Source organism: Rhinolophus ferrumequinum, chromosome 16 (genome assembly GCF_004115265.2).
Source record: "Rhinolophus ferrumequinum isolate MPI-CBG mRhiFer1 chromosome 16, mRhiFer1_v1.p, whole genome shotgun sequence".
NCBI classification, from domain to species: Eukaryota; Metazoa; Chordata; class Mammalia; order Chiroptera; family Rhinolophidae; genus Rhinolophus; species Rhinolophus ferrumequinum.
In genome coordinates this window covers 53,784,253-53,808,015 of record NC_046299.1, presented here as the reverse complement: position 1 = coordinate 53,808,015, position 23,763 = coordinate 53,784,253, and the positions used below count along the sequence as shown (strand labels likewise).

At 42.8% G+C, this 23,763-nt stretch overlaps 1 protein-coding gene across 28 annotated transcripts in view; it reads left to right on the top strand.

Moving 5' to 3' along the window:
* The window catches only part of KCNMA1 (potassium calcium-activated channel subfamily M alpha 1), a 708,733-nt gene that overhangs the window by 546,351 nt on the left and 138,619 nt on the right, over positions 1-23,763 (top strand). For all 28 annotated transcript variants that reach the window (XM_033130127.1, XM_033130157.1, XM_033130156.1 and 25 more), the window contains exons 16-18: positions 7,225-7,293; positions 16,518-16,604; positions 23,407-23,483. In XM_033130127.1, the coding sequence (XP_032986018.1) occupies positions 7,225-7,293; positions 16,518-16,604; positions 23,407-23,483 (233 nt within the window). The remainder of the gene's footprint in view (positions 1-7,224; positions 7,294-16,517; positions 16,605-23,406; positions 23,484-23,763) is intronic.

The following is a 23,763-nucleotide window of genomic DNA, read 5'->3' as shown; positions in this document are numbered from 1 at the left end:
TCTGGTTAAGGAAAGGAATGCCCATCCTCAGGGAGAGCTAAGCACCGATAGACAAGGGTTTGATGGATGCAAACACTGAGGACAGATACTGAGAGTTCCAGGGAGAGAGGGCTTCCTGTAGGCTGGGGGTGACCAGGGGAGGCTTCCTGGAGGAGATGGCACTTGAACCGTGCTTTGTAAGGAGGTTGGATTCAGCGAGTGAATAAAGAGGGAAGAGGGGATGCTAAGTGGCAGGTGACCAGGAGGCGGGGAGCCACACATTACCACACAGAACTCACTCAACACCCAGATCTCTTGGAGATTTTCCAATGAGAGCAAATTGGTTTCCCCTTTAGAGGAGAGAAGGAGACAAATCAGATTTCTTTTGACATGTGATGTTTTCAGGGGGAGACAGCGATCGTGTTTTTATCATGAGAACTAGCAAATGTGAGAACCCCCCCAACCCCCCCCCAGATAGGAAAATGAGGGCCAAGAGGAGAGGAGGGACCAGCGGGAGGAAACCACAGTTTCAGAGGTTCTGCTGCTTCAAAAACACCATGTTCCAGGTTCTGAACCTCACAGTGAGCATATTAGTCATTCATCACTTGCAAAATATAAAAGCTTAATTGTATCAGATTGTACAGCTCAGAGGGAATTAGGACAAAGGATGTATTTAAAATATGGTGTGTTTCTCTGTCCCCCTGCAGCTTGATGGAACAGTTAAAATTCAGGTCTGACGTGGAGCAGTGAATGCCTGGGTAACTTGGGGAACTCTGAGATCTTCACTGTGCTTCACTCCCCTTAATCCCTGGTGCTCGCGTGGGTACTTCTGTGCTGGTTTAAAACACTGGGGGGGCCAGGAATGGGGGTTTCTCATCCCTTCTTCTACCGGCCTTCAGGGCGCCTTAAACATGCAGAAAATCATGCTCTCATCCTGTGTTGTTTTTCATGGGCAGGTCTTTTCATGAAGCCACTTGAGGAAGCTTAAAGTTTAAGCCTACCTGGAGAAAAAAGCTGGGTCTCCTGCCCAGTGAAAACTACAGCTAGTCTAACTTGAGTTCTGTGACAGCATTAGTCTTTAGAGATAGACGTTTGAATTTGAACATAGAGCAGAAAGAAGCTGGCAGACCTGATGGTTACATGATAGATTTATTTAGCCTGGCTACAGAAATGAGCGTTTCATGAGAATTTATGGAGAGCCTCAAGTCTCCACTTTAAAAATTATTTCTTCCTCAAAGAACAAGCCCTATTCATCCAATTATTTTGAGGGTCTTGTAATAAGAACTGAACATATAGGAACACAGATAGGAATACAATATTTACGAGTATTTCTACTACAGGGACCTGAACGGTGACTAATAATCATTCTACATGCTGGTGAATAAACCAGTGATCATAAAATCTATTAGAACCCTTAGTGGAGGGCTACAGAGGCCGTGGCAGGTCTAGAATTCTCTACGGGAGGGTCAGGGAGGCAGTCCAGCTGCAGAAGGGCTGGGTGCTAGGGGCTTGACTTGATGCAGGGTAGGCGTAGCAAACACTCAGTTTACATTTTATGTGTCTGATTATTAATAATAGCAAAGCTTTCTAAAATGCATTTATTTCCAGTTTACACCAATGCTAATTGACCATAGCAAAGAATGTCATTATTTTTAAATTTAAGTGTTTTAGGTTAGTGGAGATATTGAAAGAGGGGGAGAGAGAGAGAGAGAGAGAGAGAGAGAGAGAGAGAGAGAGAGAGAGAGAGAGAGAGAATGAAGGTAAGGGTGTTCCTGAAGGCTGCTCCCTCCACCTCTGTCAAAGCTGTAGGGAAATGGAATTGGAACATCTCCGTGAGCATTTTAAATCATAAATCACTTCCATTTTGTTGGTGCAGAGTCTTACAAATCCCACTGTTTTCAAATTTTCTCTAACTAGATGTTTCCATTTCGAGGGCCTATCCTTTAAAATCAAGGCTCCTAACTGAATCGTTTTCATTCTAGCCCCTAGATCCTAAAGATCTCGTCGCCCACTGCCCAGTATTTACGTCTGCACCTACTCTGATTACGTGTGTCAGGCAGTCTGACATGCCCAGGGTCCCGCTGGGTAACGGAAGAGGGGGTGGCATTTGGGGCGAGCTGGGTGTGGAAGGCCCAATGAGAGCTGCCTCTTCTGTCCTCACCCACCTCACTTCTGGGTGAGTCATTTTCAGCTGCCCCAAGCCCCATATTTGCATATTCTTCCTGAGCACATTAGAAGGTGCAAACTCTAGGAATGGTTTCTATGCTTAAGTCACAGCAGCAAGCAATCTTTCTAGTCAAGGTGGCTGATTTAATGGCAAGAACAATTTATTTTCCTCTGGGTAGGTAGAAACAGTTGGACTCTAGTTCTTAAGAGCCTTTGCTTAGGAACATCTGGGTTGAAACTACTATAGTTAACAGATGATGCTGGCAGTTAAAAAAAAGAAGGCTTTGTATAATGTCGTCAAATTTGGTAGACCTCTACTTAATAATTATCAAGAAAACAATCTTACTTGTTATTACAACAGTTTTATTGCAGATTGCTAGTTTAAGACCTTTTTGTGACAAGTGGCATTTTTTTCCTTGGGAAAAAAGTCATTTCTGTTCCCCTGTAATTATTTTTGCAGCCAGCAACAACTTCCTGCATTGGACATATTGGGACATTTTATTTTAGAAACCAAGAATTAAATTCTTGCTAGCTTATGGCTGACTTCATCCTGTTTATCACATTGTGAAAGCTTTCTTGCTTCTTTCTCATACTCTGCCTCACACTAGGCCTCCTTCTCCGCCTCCCCCCGAACCCCCCGCCCCTCCCCAGTCCTGTATACGTTTAAACGCTGTAGACTGAGTAAAACCATAGAAAGACTATAAGGATTGGATGAGCAAATCCCATTTTGCGTTACCAAAAAAGGGGTTTGAATGCTGTAAGTAAATGTTTAATCTCAGGATATCAATTCTGGGTAGTCTGAAGGCACGTTCTTGGGGGGTAAACCCCTTGTAACAGGATTTATAGAGAGTTCCAAGGAGGACCCACTGTCTGTACCTTAGACTTGTGGTGGCATAGTGGGTCGAAGGCAAAAATTAGATTCCCAGAGCACGTCGCTGCTGTTATTTCCTTCTACACCTTTTTTTCTCTAATCTATCTGTTTGTAACGAAAAGACAAGTTAAGAAACATCTTGTTTCATGATTCTGTAGTCACATAGAGCCTTCTCTACCTAAAGTAGACTTTCCTAATTTACCACTTTATCTCTTCTGTATTATTCCAGCAACTCATGAGGTTCTGCTCCCCTTCCTTTCATACATTTAATTAATCAGCATTTATTGAAAGCTTATGCTTTACACTTTGCAAAATGCCAGGGAGACAAAGCACGTGTCTTGCACTAAAGAAGTTCGATCTAGAGGGCAGAGAGATGAGTAAATAAAGGATTACCACACAGTGCCACCCCCACTCCCCTCTTTACTCATTTTTGATCTGCTCTTCCCCACTGGGCCCCCAAGAGGAGCCGCACCTCTCCTGCAGCCTTAAGCCCACTACTCTGACATTGGCCAACTTTCTGTGGCGTAATCTAACATAAAAACTGATTTTAACAAGGAGAGACATAGTTCTGTTTTTAGTGTAAATTACAAATTACTCAAGACTGGTAGCTTGCAAACATCCAGATGATGCTCTTCGAGGAGGGAGTAAAAACTTAGATGCCTATAGAGGGCAGGCAGTTAGCAACCAAGAGTGAAGAGTGAGGAGGTCGGGGGCATTAGGGAGTGGTGGGGACTGTGGCACATTGGAGAGCACATGTCCCATCCAGAGGGACAAGTGCTTCCAAGCTCTAGTTCCTGTCGGCCATGCAAAATGTAGCTTCTGATTTATCAAGGAAAGCTGAAAAGCTAGTTTTTATATGAAGTCACCTGTTGGTATCTAATTCCAGTTTTTAAAAAAATGCTTTACTGACCGGACAGAACACGGCTGCACGTTGGGCTTCTGACCACCACTTCATTTCCTCCGCTTTTATGAGAAACATCTGTTTAGCACTCTGCATGGAGACTTGATTTCCACTTTTGACATTTCTGCATAAAAGTTGTTTAACCTTGGACACATTTCTTGATTTCCACTGCTGACTTTCTATGTAAAGGCCATTTGATCTTGAGCAAGTCACTTTCCCATCAGTTTGTCATCTGTATGAGAAGGGTAGGATCAGTCAATCTAAAAGGGCCTGAGTCTGAAAATCTGTGGTTGTGGCTCTGTTTCTGTATAATCATTTTGTTTACACCACTCTATCCCTCTCCTCTTTATCCCTTTGGCCAGGGAGCAAAGGCTTGTTTTGGGTCAAAGAGCTTCTTAAAAAGTGGCTTCTATGAAACAGAATAGAAGCATCTTCGATAGGAATTTGAAAGTTATGAAGGAAGACTCAGAGATCTGCTGGTCCACCTCCTGCTAGGTTATGAATGTGCACCAGGCCACATAGATTTTATTCACTGGTCTGCATTAGAAATCTCCTTTTATGTGTATATATATATTTAGTTAGTAGATGGTACTGTAGTACTAGCAAGGCATAATGTGTTATGACTGTGAACTGTTTCTTCCCTTCTCACCAGTAGGATCAGGTTGTTAAAGCAATTAAGGTCCTTGATCCTGTGAACCAGCAGAATCCCACGTCGAGGTGGTCGGTGCTCATAGGATATCAGCAAATTGGCCTCTTCGTGATCCGTGCTCAGTTAAGATCAGAATTCTCCTTGAGTTTTTGGCATTTAGCTGCTATTGACATTAGAAAGTGTTACTTAATCTTAATAATTTGGTTCAACAAATATTATGTAAGCCATCTGAAATTTTAAACAATTTAAACTCCAGAAGTAATAGCCCCATAAAGGGTGTGTGTTGGCGGTGCTCTATGGGACATAAATTAAGAAGAGCATTTTCTTAGCTGTGGTTGGATACATGGGTTGGTGTTTCAGGAAAATGCATAATCAGCACAAAACCCAGGTCATTAGAGTCTGCTGGAAGGAATCAGAAAACCTGCAAATCACAGGGAGGGCCCAAGAACGCGTGGATGGAAGTGGTCCTTTGAAATCTGACTGTTGAAGGCAATATGGGGGACCTTGAACTCACATGCAGGAAGAAGCAATTGCTCTTATTCCCAACACAGAGCGTGAGGCCTTCAGCAGCATTTTACCTGGAAGCGGCACATCCACAAGCCCAGCACATCTGATTATGGCACCTTGCTATTTAAAACCAACCCAGAACTTCCCATTCCACTTGGAATCAGCTGCAGACTCCTTGCCATGGCCAGCAAAGTCCTCATGACTCTGCTCCTGCCTAGCTTCCTGACGCAGATGTCATCGTACTCGACTTTGCTCGCTCGGCTGCAGCCTTGACGGCCGTCTGGCTGCTCCTCACACACCCCGAGTTCTTTCCTGCCTCAGGTCCTTTGCATGTGCTGTTTCTACTCCCTAGAATGCTCTTTCTCCAGATCCTCTCGTTGCCTGCTTCTTCTCATCACGCTCCAGGGCTCTCTGCGTTAGCGTCACTTCCTCCCAGTGGTCCCCCTGGACCATCGCAGATGACACGCCGTCCCAGTTACTCTTTGTCCTCGTAGGTGTTTTATTTTCTGCACAACAGTTGTCCTCATCTGGAACTTTAGTATTTATTCACTTGTATATTTGCCTATTGCCTATCTCTCCTGACACAAAATAGGCTTCGCTGGGGAGGAAGATGTCACATGTGCTGCTGAGTACTAGCTGGGGAATTTGGCAAGTCTTTCTGAGTCTTGGTTTCATCCCCGGTAAAATAGAGATATCAGTGAAGTCCGACTAACTGGGGGAATATCCACTCTTAGGGATATTGGGGGGATTACATGAAGGCATCAAGGAAGGCCCAGACTTCCTCCCCCTTACAATGCTGGAGCTAAATAACCATTAACTCGTTTCTCAATCCATCAGTCAACTGATCTTTTATTATCAAAGTCTTGAGAACATAAGTGATAATGCCCATTGTAGAAACAGAACTATGTATATAATTCTTTTTGTGCGTATGTGAGCTTTTAGTTCTATGAGTATATCAATATATCAATCTGTATTTTCACCTAACTGTATCATATTATTTACACATTTGTATCTACATAATATTACTTGTTGATCTTATACCTTGAAACTTTCTTCAAAATGTCATTTTGAATGCTGATATACACCATATTGGATCATACTTTATTTAACCATTGCCTTATTACTGGATATTTCACTTACCCTGTATAAATACTGCTACATTGATTTGTATACACAAGTATTTTATTGAGCCTTTTATTATTTTCTTATAATTGAACCCCAGTAAGTGGAAATCATTTACTGAGCTTGTCTGTATTGGTGGTTCCGTTTACAGCACTGTGGGGAATTCCAAACAAGTCCAAAACTCTCAAAGTTATGCTGGTTGAGGAGACAAAGTTCAGACACAAGAAACAATAGGGAGCCACCACAGCCAGTGGCCGAACGACTAAAGGCTAGGTGACGTGCTTACAGACAGGGTTCTGGAGGAGTTCTGAGAATACAAAGAAAATCAGAGGGCGGCAGTAGCCAGAGAAGACCTGCAGGAGAGGTTAGGTTTGATGTGGGCCTCGGAGGATGGGTCGGGAAGAGAGAAGATCATCTGTATTAGTAAAGGCATAGCGGCAGGAATGAGCCAGCCTCAAAGCAGTCTGGGCTGCGGACAAGGGCAGTGAGCAGATGAGGTGAGACAGCTTGGATGGAGCCAGGAGTGACGGGCCCGCAGTGGTGTGCTGGGCAGTTACACGGAGGCTAAGGATTATTACCGTCATTCCGAGCACACAGGGGTCTGCTCAGAACAAGAATATGAGCCATTTGTACAAAAGACCAAAATGGAATCCAAATAACAGGTCCAGCTGCTCCAAAGACCTCCCTCCCATGCCGTTAACGTTTTACTACCCAACTGAGTAACTAATGGATCTGGCCCACCATAAATCCCCAGGCACAAATTCCTGCTGGGGGTATGTGTCTAGACGTCCAGGCCTGAGTGCAATTTGCACTTTGAACATTCAGCACCTTATCACTTGCGAGAAATCAGCTGCAATGGGGAAGATGGGAGGTATCGCCCACAGCCTCTTCCCTGTGGCAGGGTGACTGTAGAATGGGGGTCCCTTGGATAACGGCTGCATTAGTTGATCGAAAGGTCGGAACAGTGTTTGTTATGTGGCTCTGGTTCTTCAGAAGCACTGACTGTGAGGTTTCTCCATCTCATTGCAGGCTGTGTTTTGTGAAGCTCAAGCTCCTAATGATAGCCATTGAGTACAAGTCCGCCAACCGAGAGAGCCGGTAAGTTTGCTGTGGCTCAGCATCCGGCTGACGTTCATGATGGTGAGAGTTCTCTGGGGATGTCTGGTCTCCTTCTTCATTAGACATTATTTATTTGCTTGGAACCCTGCTGCAACACATCTCTGAGCCTAGGACACATTTCAAGGTGTGCTCAACCAGATACTGCTGTTTCTATCCCTGACCACCTGGCATACGGAGTCCCACTGGGCAGAGTATTTCTTCAGGGGACAGGGATGAGACATTCAAATCTCCATGCGATCATGCCAAGTTTCACTTTTCACCCTATGAGCATAAAACCGGGGACAGACACTGTCCTGTAACCCCCTTTTACTGTTGTGAGCACAAAGCAGGTGGACTCTGGCGTCCTCCACAGCAGGCATGGGGCCATGATACGAGATACGAGCTCTCTTGATAGCCAAATTACAAGCAGCCTATTGTGTACCGTATGTGCTGCTCCTGGTGCAACCGAAATCCAGGTGGCAGAATATCAGCTTCATGTAAATTAGCCAGGAGAGCAGAGCTCAGAGGCAGGAGCCCTCTTTACTTATTTATGTGGTACTTAATTATGTGCAAATCAGACTGATGAGGGACTGGGTCTGGTTGAAATAGATAACACCCCAGTCGATATATGAGTTCACACTGGAAAAAGGAAGCATCACATCAACAAGAAATTTTGTGGATGGAATACTGTGTGTATTACAGATACAATAGAGATGATTTTTGTCCCCCCACCTCAGTTCTTATCAATGGTTTTGGAAGAAAGAGATCTCATTGAGAAAGGCTCAGGCTTTTGTCCTCTGAAATGTGGTTTGTTCGTAGCTGTAGTAAGTCTTCCTGTAGATCCCCCAGTGTAGAGTGCAGATACCCTCCAATACACACCTTAATCACTAAGCAGCGTGAAGGGCGAGGCTAGAAGTTTCCTGCTGGCATCATTTAAGGAGTTTCCATTATCTGGTTGAATGATGCAATAAAGGCAGACTTCCAAAGGTGCAATCTGTGTCTGTGACCGAAAAACACTGGATTGTAAGAACGCCAATCCAATGTTCTCTGTTACCTTAACCACCAGATCAGATCGTTCGCGATCTGATCAAATGGGAAGTTATTTTGAAAATTCAAATCAACCAAAAGGAAGAAAACCATGGTAGATTTGGTGGCCATATGGTAGAACATGGCCGTAGCAGATATCAAATATGTAGGTAGGTTTATTTTTTTCTTTTCCATGTTGGCAAAGTTAAGAATATTATTTGCAAAACACTGAGTGTCCTGGCTATTTGCTGTTCAGCAGATAACATGGATGTTTCTGGGACTGCTGCTTGCCCATGTTGCTGCCAATAGTCAACTGTACCTGTCGAGGGGAAAATGTGTATCCTGCGTTTTTGCAAATGATATTCTTTGTATTGCAAAGTCAGTAAATCTTTGTGGAATTCAGTGTTCTCTCTTTACCACTTTTGTGCATCTCTCAAAAAAGTGTCATGATGCTGGTAATGCCGAATAGTATTTCTCCACCATTCTCGAATAATGTCGTGGCAGGCGACTGTACCTGAATGAACCTTGACCAGTCATCTCCCACCTGCCACTTTTTGGTCACAAGGAAGGAGGGAGAATGGCAGTTAATAGTTCCATGTGAATGCACTGTCACCATTCCAATAAAAACAACTCAGGTCTTCCCTGAAGAATCTTTTCTTTCAATGACCCTCTAATTAGTTCACAAATTGGAGTTTTCAACAAAGCCATTATTTTCAGGTAGAGTTTTTTAGATTCCCACCCCACCCCCCCCCCCCCCCCCAGAAAAGGGTGAAAAGAACTTGTTTGGCTTTGTTTTGGCTTTCTGTGTTCCGTTGCCAGCTTTACTCCTCAAATGTGGCTTGGTCTCAGTGTGGAAGCTCATTGGTTCTTGTGGAAAAAGGTGTGTTTGAGGGAATGTGGATCACGCCTCTCTGAGAAAACACAGGACTTAGCAGGCACAACATCCGTGTTTAAAAGAATCGAGTGTCTGACCCTTCCTGAGATAATAATTTTGATTCTGTTTCTTCATTTAAAAATTTTCCATTTCTTTTCCTCTCACATTTTCTAAGTGACTTGGTGTTAAAATTCGGAGAACTCCGCTTCTCCGTCCCACCCCCTTGCTTCCAGCCTGTGTGGAACAACCTACTTTGTAGTTTCACCCCCTGACGATACTCTTGCCATGCTTTGCTGAAAAACCTTGTTTTCACATGCCTCCTTCAAATAATTTGAAACAAAGGTTTTATTCCTTCTTTTCCCTCTGGTGTCAGTCAATTTATTATCAAATTGTTTGATTTTAAATTCTTTTCTTGTCGTTTTGCAGAAGCCGAAAGCGGTATGCACCCTTCGTTAACTTTCCTCCCAACCTCCACCCTCTAGCTTCACTTCTAACCACAGGATTAACCATTTGCCAAGACTTCAGGAAGATGGAGATTATATATATATGTGTATATGTATATATAATCTCATTTCCTTGTCTAGTGTATATATATATATATTTATATATGTATATTTATATATAAATCCCTCTCCAACTAGAGTACATAAAAATTGAAAGTAGCATATTGCATTTCTTGTTTGATTTGTTGATTCTTTTGGATGATGCACTAACTTCTTCGCAGGAAACCTAAAAAAAAAAAAAAAAAGGCACACTCCTGTTTTCAGTCATGGCACCAATGGTGGGAACAAATGCTCTTCAAGTTGAAAAGGAGGACGCTGCTCTCCAGCCCTTGGTGTCTGTTTCTGTCCTGTCCTGATGTGTCCTGGTGTCCACCAGACTCTGTGGTACCATCTGTCTACATCCACATCCACATTCCCAGTGACCTCCTCTCCCCATGTCCTGTTTCCAGTTTGTAGAGCAGAGTTTGTGTCCTTTTATCCACAAAACAGAGACCAAGCCCTTACACGTAACTCTTTTCCTTACGCTTGTTTTGATAACATTTTGCATATTTTCTTTCTTGGGCGGTACTCAGTACAGACTTAGGACACTGCTACTAAACAGCCAGACTAGCACATCTGATTTACTGAATGAGTAGTGTTTATCCAGATGAACTTACTGATTTATGTTTTTCCTAGTGTGTTTGGGCATATTTCTTGATATAAAGTATCTCAACTTTCACCCTGTGACCTCACCCTGTTTTGCTGCTGTTATGTGTTGCATGAAGCATGACCAAAGTCTCCTCCGTAGCTTTTTGAAAGAAACTTTTTGGGTTAACATTTCCCGTGTAGCTTTTCAATCATGGGTTCTCTAAGGAAGTATCGTTGAAAATAGACTATTGAGATGCCTATTGGTTCATCTCCTCAAGAGTTGTTTTTTTCTGTGGTTGTAATCACTGTCATATGTTTGTGTTTGTGTGTGTGTGTGTGTGTGTGTGTGTGTGTGTGTAACTCTTTCCAAAGTCAGATTCTTCTGTGATTTTTTGAGTAGATATGTGGACATAGACGTGGCTTCCTGTCAGTTTGGTATTATTGATAATGATCCAACTGCAAGAAGTTACTGCAACACTTTGCATCTTCAAAAGTCCACAGTGGTCGCACCTCTGCTGTTGGCTTTTGGCCTTTGAGTCCTTATCTCTTGTGGTGAAAGCATGTTGTGATGGAGGCATGACTTGTCCTAAAGTGTACCGGCAAGTGACATGGCTTGCTCCCAGAACCAAATATCCAGCATTGTCCTTTCCAAAGGAGCTCTCTCTTGCCCATCCTGTATGGGCACTATTTTCCTGATGAGCCAAATCTATTTTAAAATGCCGTTTCTAAAATTATGGAGATGGAATCAGGACACAAGTCCTGGTGCATGTCATCGGTGGACCACAAGGGTGGTCATTTGAGTCTGACCCACTGGGAGCAATCTTTATGATGCTGTGTCTGTCAACGAGCTGAGCTCAAGTATATTGAAGCATGGAATACACACTGTGAAAAGTGTGTGTGTGTCTAGTTGCGTGGGACTCCGGCAGCATATATTTTCATGCCCAGAAAAAATGAAAAGTTCCAGAACGGCAATAAGATGTAAGATTTGAAGTTTCCGGAGGCTGTGCCCTATCACAGCCCCTACACTGCAGGGCAGTGGTACTCCCTGAGAGGGAAAACAATTAGTTCAAACAAAGTCCCACCCACATAGCAATGCTGTATAGTCCGGTGTGGTCAGAGAGGCCGCTTGCAGTGGCGTGATTCCTCTGGGCACAGCACGAACTGGAGCCCTGGATGATTCTTACTCTCTTGCTCTAGTTAATGAAGTCCCATTAGCTTGCTAGACACAGATATAATTACCATATTATCAAGTACAAACTGTGTTCTCATGTGAGTGATATTTCTTTAATTGCTCAGGGAATGGTACATTACCCCGACCTGAAATGGAGCGGGAGGAGAGAGATCCACACCTGTCATATGTATCCGTAATGGATAAAAGTTTCCTTTAAAAACTATATGTTTCAGTTGCATCACTAATCATTGGTTGTCTTCCAAAGCAGCAAACAAGTGAAGTTTATGATAATCGAAGAAGAAATAACTAGATGTTTCCTCGTTGTTAGGCATAAGTGGTGGAGGAAGGGAATAAATCATTGCGCCCCGTCAAGCCCCAAATCTCCACCCTGACCCAAGTTCAGCAAGAGATACACAACGAAATGGGTGATAGTGTGAGACCAGGCTCCTGGAGGAACGTGCTAGGGACGTTTCCCTGGTGGACCACGTCCCGCTCGCCAGGTTCATGTGACTGTGCTTTATGTTTAGGAACCCGTTTTGGTGCAAAGGGAGTCGTGTTTTCAATATTGAAATCAATTGCTCCAACTCCCCAAGTGGCTAGCTGTTTATATATTTGTATATTTACATATTTATACTTAATGTCTCTGGGATGTTGTTACCTCACATGCCACCCACCTAGAAGAGGTGTGGTTGCTTCTTTGGCAGGCCTGACTGATAAGAACTGCAACTTGGTCTTTGAAAGAACAGCTGCGACGATCTTTCTCCTTACTGGACAGGGGAAGGAACACTTTTAGAATTGAGACCAATGACATGTTTTTCCCTCATGCCACAAATAGTTGAAAACTGCCTATTGCATGCAGGGCTCTAAGCTGGCTCCTATGAGAAACTTATTTATAAAAGTAAACTTAGTTATAAAAACAATATGATCATGCTTTTCACTCCTTTACTCAACTATGTGTCCCCTACGAAGAATATGTATTTGCTCCATATCATGGATGAGGAGTCGAAGAATTAGTTTCCATACTAGTCTGAGAGCAAAAGAAAAAGAGAGAGCCAGAATGCTTGGGGAAAGGACCACACCAGCTTTTTGCCGCCAGCTGTCACTGAATGTTTTCGGTTGAAATTAACAAGGTCATAGAATAAAGAAGATAATTTATAGGTTTTTTGAAATGAGGGAAAGTCCACTTTTGCCAAGAAGATGTCCCTGTTGGAATTCTGCTAATTGATAGATGGACGCTTTTCGTAGAGATTTTCTTGATTCTTCACATGACACATCTTGAAGTTTATCTCTGATAAGTGAGTGAATTAGACAAAACTGGAGCCAGAGACTGATTTAAAGTCATGCACAGGGAGGGAGACTTTTGGCAGTCATAAAAACAAACAAACTTAACATTGGGTATTTTAAGAGATCAAAGACCTTTGGGAAGATTTACATATTCCCATTAGGAAGTCAATAACATATTCTCAGGGTAGTAGGCACTTTGCAGGGGAAAAAAAATACTTCTGTCTAGGATCCTTATCTTTTCATATTTTCAAAAAGAGGAGGATTAATATTGTATTTAAACTTTCTAGATTTGGAATGTATATAGAAGACTTACTGTCTCAAATATCAAAAAGGGTAATATATTTCCTCCAAGGGTCTTTGAAACTTTGTACCCTATACAGAGAGTATTATATGCAACGGTCCTCTGGAATCACGTGCCCATGCTTCTTTACCAAACCCTTAACTATAATGCGTGGAATCCAGTACAGGGAGCATCTTTCTGTATCTAGATTTCTTTCCTTCATTATCCTCAAGAGGTGGACTCATTCTTTCCATTCCCACCCAGAAGACTGCCTTAGCCTGATCTAGATAGCTGCAAATGATGCCTCCCCACACTCATATAGAGGTGACTTAAAGCCTCTCTCACCCCTGTGCAGAAGAGAACAAGAGGACATCCTGGATTCATGTGGTCAGTGGTGTCCTCGGAGGTGCTTTCTTTCAGAGCCTTCCACAGTCAGCCATAAGGTTTAAGGAACAGAGAGATACTCCCTTATACAGCCAAAAGCCAGTCCAAATTAACCCCTCTCCAGACATCTTGCAGGAATAAAATGTTTCAGATACTGCCATCAGTAAAAAGGTCTTTCAGTGCCAATAGGATGCTTCCTGGATAGTTTCTTAGGACCAGGGACAAAATGGAGAGCTGTGATGCTGTGAGAGATTATTTATCTCTCGTGTAGTTATTGCAATTACCTTGCTTACTCTTAATAGTGACTGTGTATTAAAGATCTACTATGTAGCAGTTACTTAGCACATAGCATGTACGTACTCTCTTGGCAGCACTGTCAGCTAGTGATTATTCACCCCATTTTACAGATGAGGGCACCGAGGCTTAGTGGCATTCACATGCCCAAGTCCAGGACCTGAACCCACAGGCCTGACATGTGTACCTGCTTGCCTAACCAGTATCAGCACCGATATTGAACACAAATCTACCTTCCACCAGTGCCCAAATCGTTCCTCTCCACCACACTGACTTGACTAAAGCAAGCTTGAGGGCTGTAATACGTGATCTCAGCCTGGAGTGTCTGCGGTGACGATCCCAAATGCCCATTCTAGGCCAGTTCTTGTTCACTGTTGATAAAGAACACAGGAAATGAAAAGAAACTTTTCATTGGTAGGAGCCTCACTGTACCACCATGCCACAGTAGGATTGATCATTGCAGTGCAATTAACGAGCACATAATGTAAAAAAGGAAAACCAGGTTCTGTGTGAGCTTTGTTTGGTGCATATATGTCACCAAGACATTGATGAGTGTCAGATTCCCGCTTTTGCATTGCATTATTGAAATTATGAAATTTTTCTTTTCACTCAGAAGCTTATTTTACACTTACATGAATTCATGTCAACATGTAGCATTTTCCAACTTTAACAAATTAGCTCCTTTAGAGTCCAGAAGTATCTGGAATTTTTCATTATGTCCTTGTGTCCATGATTCTGGAGTGTACAGTTCTTCACCTTGTAACTTCATCTCAAATGGCCAGGATGTTTTGTTAGAAGCCGTGTATTACATTTCATGGGGCCAGCTAAGGAAAATATGATAATTCCATTGAAAATGAAACACCCTTTTGGGTTTTTTGGTTTTTTTGGGGGCAATAATGAATAATAAAAGGAAAAATAACCAATAGGCCTTGAGCCTCTATTCGTTATCTTGGTTCATCTTCTGAAGAAAGACTATGGTTATTGTTGTCCCCATCCTGTAGGTGGAGAAATGGAGTTCCAGGGAGCTTTAGTCATTTGCCCAAAGTCAGCTACTGAATGGCTGTGCTGGAATTTGGACTGGGTTTCCGCTTGCAGAGGCAGGGCGTGTAAGAACTGCCTCGGAGTAAAAAGGGAGTAAGAAAGTGTGCAAAATCCACAATGCTGACTTTCTAAAACATCGCATTTAATTGGCTTTCAAAAGGAATCTGTCCAAACTCTGTACGCTCTGACCCTTTTCTCCTCATGATCATGAAAAGTCAGAGGGCTGTTAGACGAACTTGATGAGTTGGTGGAGGAAGTATCTGGAAGGCAGTGCTGTCCTTTGCAAGCTGCGCTATTAGTGTGGCCTGCTGCTGCCGATTTGTGAGGAATCTCATTGGTGCCTGTGGTTCTCGGGCAGAAGAGTCACATCTTCATGGACTCTTGCTATTATTTCGTGTTAATAATAGCGATGACACAGGATTGGTTTCCTTCTGTCAGGTCTTGTTATGGGTAATTGTGGATGTTCTTGTGACCACAAACAATTATTTTTCAATAATGATCTACTCACTTCTGCTAACAGAACAAAAGTTCATCTGGGTCCTTCCTGTATTGCTACAGATGCATCATTCTGTCGGCCGCAGCACTTTTCTGGAATGGTTTTACCAGCAGAAAAGGATTGCATGTTAATCACCCTCCTCCATTTTGATGGTTTTAGACAGTTAAGGACTTCCGTTAGCCTGATCCCAAACATCTATTACACTAAACACCCGCTTTTCAGATCAAAGATTCCCTGCACTGTATCTATTGCTGCACGTAGGTCCCTCAATAGCATATCCATTCAGCCCAAAGCCTCGTCTCAGTCTGTGCACAGTATTCCTGGATTCTGCTTTTAATCTGCAGAAAATCGGGCTTGTTTGTTTCATCCATTTATTAGATTGTGATATGTTTATCTCTTCTGTCAATCCAAACACAACTTGGTCAACGAATCTATTTCCACCACTTTGAAATAGGACAGTGTATATCTAAGTTCATACATCCCTGCAGGGGAAGTTTTTTAGTGATAATTTACATTTGTTTTCTAATTACAATTTGCCCCGATCAGGACGTACTAGGCACGCACCTTATTCAAATACGCATACATTTTTGTAAACAGCAGACTGGAATAATTAAGTACTTCCAATCACTGGTGTTTTTCTTTTTCACTGTTCTGGGAGACCTAACTCTTTCTACATAGGTTGCTCATGGAATCTACTTCCATGCTTATCAGTGTCATGCAGATGTTTCTGTCTGCTTCTGCATTGGTTATGGGTGTTTTGTACCATTCCCTGCAGTGACATGTGGTGTGTATACATGTATGTTCCTGTATGCATATAGGGGTCCCATTAATGCTCTGTCATCTAACAGAAAATTGGTGTAGCAATAGCTTTATTAGACTAATAACGCTCGGTGTTGACCATCAACAGCAGTTTCCAAAGGAGTACACTCTTAGGAATTTTGCTTCAAATCAGAAGCCTGTGATGGCCACCCCGTTATACAAACCTGGCCCTAAAACCTAGATTTGCTTTGATTTCTGCAACTGGGAGTATGCCAGCCTGGGAACTGAGCAGCTGAGCTTTATGATGGCATTGTCCAATTAAATGTGTGGGACACTAGATATCAGGCTCTGGGCAAAATCTTTAGGGAAAGCATTAGACTAGTGGGCCCCCTATAGAATTAACAGTACGGTGTAGCTTTTAAGGTTTTACTTGGAACGTGACCTCACAAATGTGTCTTCTTTGTTTGTTTTTGTTCACTGAGCAGTATATTAATTAATCCTGGAAACCATCTTAAGATCCAAGAAGGTACTTTAGGATTTTTCATCGCAAGTGATGCCAAAGAAGTTAAAAGGTAAGAGTTTATTTTCACCTGCCTTCTTCTCTATTCAAGCCATGGGTGTCTTGAGTCGCCAATGTCGGCATGCTTCCATATGTGCAGGGCCCTAACTCCCAAACTTCTTAACGTGTCTGTGAGCATCGAACAGTGCCAAATCTTAGGGAAAAGAGATTGTATTTTCAAATGCTTCCATGCACTCCTCTTCACTTGATCAATTCCACATCTTTGAATTAGAATAGCACTTTAGAAGTAAGAGGGTCCAGTTACTTGTTCCTTCATTTCCCAAGGGAAGAAACAGAGTTCCAGAGAGCCCAGTGATTGTTCAAGGTCATCCTGACGCTTAGTAACCCAGAACAACATAACACAGGACAACTGGCTCTTCGTCCAGTGTTCTTTATTTAATTATCCAGCCACATTTACTCAAGAATTATCAGTTTTCTACTTAAAGTGTCAAATGGAATCTCAAAAGGTTTGGATTAATTTCCAATGAAATACTAAACTGGCTATATTTCTATTTGTATCCTTCTAGGTGAGTCGCTGAAATTGTCAGGTTTGATTGTTCAGCCTCTGTGTGTACAGCCCAGGATTTCTTTGTCCTCAATATTCTATGACACTTTTATTAGTATCTTAAAACCTGTTTAAGTGGCTGAGGAAACCATAGGGCTCTTTGCAGAACACCATGGAATATTGTTATATTTGATTCTACCCTATGAACTAGGAAAAGTTTATGAGCAGAAATCGTAACTCAAATAGTCAGACAGGTCACTCTGCTCAACAATAACATTGCATAAAATATTTTAAATAAATCGTTAATTGGGAAGGTCCACACTTATTTATTTAAGCCTGTTGTTTTCATATAATGAGTTCCTGCTCAAAGCCAAGCCTGTTTCTAGGGGTTCTAAATTCTTTATTGCTACTCCTCAAAATAAACTTGTAAGGTCAGTCTTCTAAAACACTCAGGGCTTTGGTTTCCTCATCTGCAAATTGAGATAAATGATATGTCCAGGCCACGTAGCACGTAAGCAAGTGGCAGAGCCTGGATTAGTATTTGTCTTTCCTTTTCCACATTTAATAATACTAGCAAATTCTATATAGAGTTTAATATGTGCCAACACTGTTCTAAGTATCAAGTATTGATGAACTCATTTAATCTTCTAAACAACCTTATGAGATATGTAGCATTAGTTTTCCCATTTTACATATGAGGAAACTGAGGCACAGATTGGTTAACTAACTTGCCCCAAGCCACGCTGCTAGGGAGTAGTAAAGCCAGGATTTAAAACCAGGAAGTGTGGTTTCAGAGCTGACGTTCCTAATTATTTGCCAAGAGGTAAGCCTGACATGCTGAGCACAGAACTGTATTTGACAACTGATGTTTATTATTTTCTTCCTCGTCACCCATCTTACAAGCTAGCCACACCAGTTATAAAAGCTTTCAGGAAAAAAATGGGTAAAGGAGACCCCCCCGCCACAGACACACACACACACACAAAATCCTTAAAACTCAGCTATCTAATGACTTAACAAATTTCCCTGTGCAAATTGGGAAAGGATGGCCATTATTCAGATGTGGGAGAGGAAAAACCTCCTTATCTAGTTCATGGCTACTCACTGTTCTTCAGAGTACCCCGAGAACTGGTTTCCTCTGAGAGGAAAGTAGGGATGAAAGGGACTGAAGGCTCCCCAGGTTGTGCTCACGTCCAGACTGAGACACAAACACTAGAAGCAGCATCTCAGCACCACAAACGGGGGAATGGGAGGCGCAGCGGCACCCGAGAGCACGTGCACCTTCCACGTAGCCCATATAACGTGAAGCTCCCATTTGTGCAATTCTGTTTTCTATTGCATCTCTCACTAATGAATGTCACACATATCAGGCAGTCCAAGAAACAAATTACCTCCCGTATTAGGGAGTGCAATATGTCTCATTCCAGTGCTTTATGGTATTCACAAATACATGCTGACACAATCAGCTACACCACCAGCCTGTAATTTTCCATGGTGTGTGATGTGTCAGAGCAAAGGCTGTCAGTTAGGGGATTTCAAATAGATGAAGACGGCAGAAAACCACAGAAAGGACATTGGAGATTTGAATGAAACTAAACAAGTTTTATAAAAATGGAAAAGTAGATCATGATTCTCTAGTATCGGGTTTAGCCCTCCGCTGCAAAAAAGCAGCAAAAGAAGTCAGTGGATTCTGGCTCATAGAATCTTTCGGACGCAGTGTTTTGAAGGGGGAATGATGATTGAAATCATCCAATTCCAGTCTTAACAAGATCATTTTGGAATGAGCATTTAGGCCGTTGTCCTTTACCCCTTGCTACTAAATATTTTGCTTTTTAAATCACCTTAACATAGTCTTTGAGAGTCATAAAGTGGTGCCTCATTGACTCAGTTTGGCTTGCAGACATGATTCATTTGAGTCACAATTTAAAAAAATAGTTCTCAAGATGAAGAAGTCCTAATCTTTTATATAAAAATCCTTATTATAGGTCTCTCCCAAAATACTTGCAGATCCAGCATTACTGGACAGCTTTCTCATACTCATTCGTTCATCAGATGTCACTTTCTAGGACACTCTGTACTAGTGTTAAGCCAGGGAAATAGTGATGAACAGAACAGTGGACACAAGTGCCTGCTCTCATGGGCTCACGTTCTAAGGAGGAGAGAATTGGAGTTCTGTTTATTCATGGTACAAAGAATGGCTGCATCTGGATCATTGATTTAGATTGGGTATAGGTGAAGGTTGATCGGAGGGAGTGACACTTGAGTAGACTTTGAGGTGATGGGAAAGAATCCACCATACAAAGATCTGAAGAGAAGAGGAGAGAGACATAGTGGGAACAAGTTTGTTGTGTTCCAGGAACTGAAGGAAAAAGAGGGTGTCTGTGGGAGGAAAGTGGTGAGATGAGGTTAGAAAGAACAGCAGAGCTGGTTCCCTAAGTACTTTGTAGAGAGGTTGGATCTGTTATAAAATGGAGTCATGGATGGCTTTAAGCTGGGGTTGTTGTAATCTGATTTATATTATTAAAAGGCCTTTCCACCTGCCGTGTAGAGAATGGGATGCATTAGAGCAGGAGCGGAAGCCAGGAGACTCAGAGACTACTGCCCAGATTAGGTGAGAGACAATAGCTTGGGCTAGAGTGGTGAGTGGAGGCGGTGAGAAGTGAGACCGATTCAGAAAATATTTTGGAGAGTTCCTAAGACCCACTGATGAACTGGACGTAAGAAGTGAGGGCAAACAGACGAGTCAAGAATGGAGACTTGACATTTCCTCATTTCCCATATTTAATGAATTAGCAAATCCTGACCGTTCTCCCCTCAGAATGTATCTTGGATCCGTCCACTCCTCTACCTGCCCACTTCCTCCCTCTTTAGTCCCAGGCACCACCATCTTTTCTCAGCTAGACTCTTGCAGTAGCTTCCTTACTGCAATCTAACTGATTCTCTTCCTCCAATCTTGTCTTAAGCCTCTCCTAGCCACACTGCTCATTTCAGTTTCTCCATTATGCTTATAGTCAACATAGTTTAACTGTTTCCTACCCCAGGGCCTTTGCACACACAGTTCACACACACACACACACACACACACACACACACACACAGAGTTTTCCTTTTTTTACATTCCTCTTCATCACTCTATTTCCATTTTCATGGCTGACCCTTCTCATCCTTAAGATCTCTGCATAAATGTCACTTCCTCAGAGAAGCACACCTTCCTTGATCACTCTAACTGAACAGGTACCACCTTTTGTTATCATCCATCCCTTATGTCTAGTTGTTATCTTCTTAGACTTTATCACCATTAGCAACTATGTAGGTTTGCTAACTCATTATTACCTGTCTCTGCCAATAAATCCTGCACTCAAAGCAAACAAAAAGAATGGAGACTTGCTTTGAGCCTTATGCAATTGGGTAGATGACGGCTCCATCTTAATGAGCTGGGGAGAATGGGGGAGGAACAAGTTTGGGATGGTAGGGAACTGAGAATTCTAATTGGGCCGTGTTAGGAAGGAGATAGGCACTAAACATACACATGGAGATGTCATCAGGGCAGTTGGATCTAAGATTCTGGAGTTCTGGGGAAAGGGGAGGGCTGGAGATGTAAACTTGGGTACTGTATCAGTGTGGGTCCTGGCAAGAAACACAGGACACACTTAAATGGGAAAAAGCAGAGTCTTATGAAGAGAATCTGTACAACTGTGAGCTGAGAGTTAAGCAAAACCAACAAGGGATAGCAAAGCACCCCATTGCTGCGAACCGAGGGGAGCCACTTTCAGCCCTTGGGGAACAAGGACTGTCAGAACCAGACAGAGATTATAGTGTGTTAAGGGCTGCCTCGCAGGAGCTGTGTCCTTCAGTAGATAGATGGTGCCACTACCATTTTATGACCTGACAGGGAGGAACTCATCGCTCCTCACCCTCCAGTCTCCTGCTGGTTCCCCCCATTGGCCAAACACAGTGAGAAACCAGAGGACAGGAGACCCTAAACGCCAGCCTTGCAGGATGTAGTTCTGTCTTCTTGATGACGTGTGTGGCAAGGCCACTAGCTGAAGACTGCTTGAAGAAGGTGTGGGTGAGCAGGAGAGGAAGTGGAGAGGAGGACAGGAGGAAATACGGCATAGATTCTGAGGAATGGAATCCACGGCCATGGAGTTAAAGTGAGATCAGTCAGCATGGCTGTGTTTCCTTCCATTCCTCAGCGACACTCAGCTGCTCAGGTGCAGGTGTGCAGTAAGGTGGGGGCTTTGCCAGAGAGGCAGAGGTGGATGGGGAAGAGAATGGTGCCTTCACAGAAGTGCCACTGGACAAAAATCAGCTGGAGCTTAGAGACCCTGCCCTCTCCAGTTGGGGGAATGTGTCTCCAGGTCACCACAGACCCCCAACCTCACCCCATTTCACTCATTAACTTTACCTGTCTGCCCCTATGGGTATTTCACTTTTAGAATCCAGCTTTAATTCATGAAGTAATCATACTTTATCTTTTCAACAGTCTTTTCAAATTCATCATCATTTCATCATCTCTTTAGTAGAGATGTGTCTAAGACCTTGGATTCCGGGACCAGACTGAGTGGATTTGAGTCCTGGCTCTGTCACTCAGCTGTGTGACCTTAGGCAGGTCACTTAATGTCTCTGTTTTTCAGTTTTCTTATCTGTAAAACAAAGATAATTAGCATACCTCCTTCAAAGGATTGTTTGAAGTTCAAATGCATTAATACTTATAAATTCTTAGAACAGTTAGTTCCTGGCCTACAGTTTGTGTTCTATAAATGTTAGTTATTGTTACCAATATGTCTAGTAGCATCAAATGGTGGCAGAAAATGGCCAAAGGAAGTGGAAGCAAAATCGCTTCCTCCTTTCCTGCCCTTCCCCTTTCAAGGCAGGTCATCACGGATTGGCTTCTTAGCCACATTGCCACCGAGGGCAAACAATCAGCTCCCTTTTCTTTTTTTGCAACCTGGATGAAAACTGGCATTTAAAGAAATAGTGGATGAGCTGCTAAGGGTGGAAAGAGCATTGGGTGTGGATCTAGACGTCTTGGGGCTGGCCAAGTTCCAGCAAAGGATGACGTCAGGCAGGTCACGACAACCCCTTCCATGTACAGATGAGGACACTGAGTCCCAGGACCGCAGATCTCTTCCAGATCCCAAAGTCTTAACAGTGGCTTCCAACTGGTGCCCATCATTAGTGCAAGTCCTGTGAAAAACATCAAAAGGAGCGTAGGGATAACACAGCCAAGGATTGCGTTTGGTTCTTTATAGCCGTGGTCAGGGAAAGACCATGTTTATCCCTGACACTCAATTTTGTGTTGGGAGTGGTGAAGGCGTTAAGCCAGGGATTATGTTAGTCCCTGTACCCAGAAGGTTGTAAGGTTCTTCCGATGAATTTTATCACCTCCCCAGTACTGAAAGCACGCCGGCCTCCAGTGCTGTTTTTCTAGGCCCTGTGCATTTTAAACAGTGCTTGAATGATCTTGTTTTGTCTCATCCAGAATATCTCGATGTGGCCAAAGCACTTTATCATCACATATCGACACTTTAGTCAGATAAGGGGGGTTTTCCTGTTGATTGATTGCTTCCTTTGGGTCTCCTTCTACGCACCCCAAACCTATGATACCCTAAGCTCCAGTGGTCAGCTTAGCTGTGCTCCATAGTGAGAAGGAAACCTTCATTTATTACAATTTCTCAAGGCTGGATAGTATGGTAGTTGGTCCACTCAGTTTGGGAGTGACTATGGGTTATGGAATCGCAGAAGGAATTTGGCAGAGGGACCCCTGGATTCATCACTTTTGATTTTCCTGCTCTACTCTCCTCCTCAACCTCTCTCACGTTAGTTGAAAAGAAAAAGGTGTTTTCAAAGTGACAAGGCAAATATTTTTATTTGACTGAGGAAAGTCATCCTTATGCCCCTTTAACATATAGTTAGCCAGAGTGAAGGTTTCAAAGATGTATTTCACTCCCCACCAAAGGCCCAGGGCTGGTTGCCCACGTGCTCCGAGGAGCAACAGTGAATGTCGTCCTCAAAAAGAAAAGAAAAGCGAGCAGACGCAGTGTCACATCAGCAACCTTTCCTCCAGTTCCTTTTCAAATGAAAGTTTATTAAAAGAAGCACTAACTCAAATTGCAGAGACCTGTGTTTGAAATAAATGGTCTTGCAACAAACATTTCCGTCTGTAAACGTCTAAACCTTTCAAAAGATTAAAGGAAATTGGTGCTGGCGTGTTTCATTAATTTGGCACCACAGCGGAGGAAATGTGGTACTCATTTCATTTGGGTGGATTATGAAACGTGTCAGATTTTCCATTCTCTTTCTCCAGGGCATTTTTTTACTGCAAGGCCTGTCATGATGACATCACAGATCCCAAAAGAATAAAAAAATGCGGCTGCAAACGGCGTAAGTAGTGTTTCTTACCCCCTTTCCTCCCTCCTTCCTACCTTTTCCCCAAATCCATTTCCCTTCTCCTTTTCCTATTAAAGAAACACTAAACATCCAGAATTTTCTTGAATATGTTTATGTTTCACCCAGCAGTTTAAAGAGACATGAAATAAATACCTGTCCTCACTTTATTAGAGCAGAGGTTGAAAAATCACCACCATCAACACCTAGGAGTAAACCTAATGCCAAATCCCGCTTCCTGACTCTAAAGGGATGTGTAGATAGAGGTGTCCAGTTG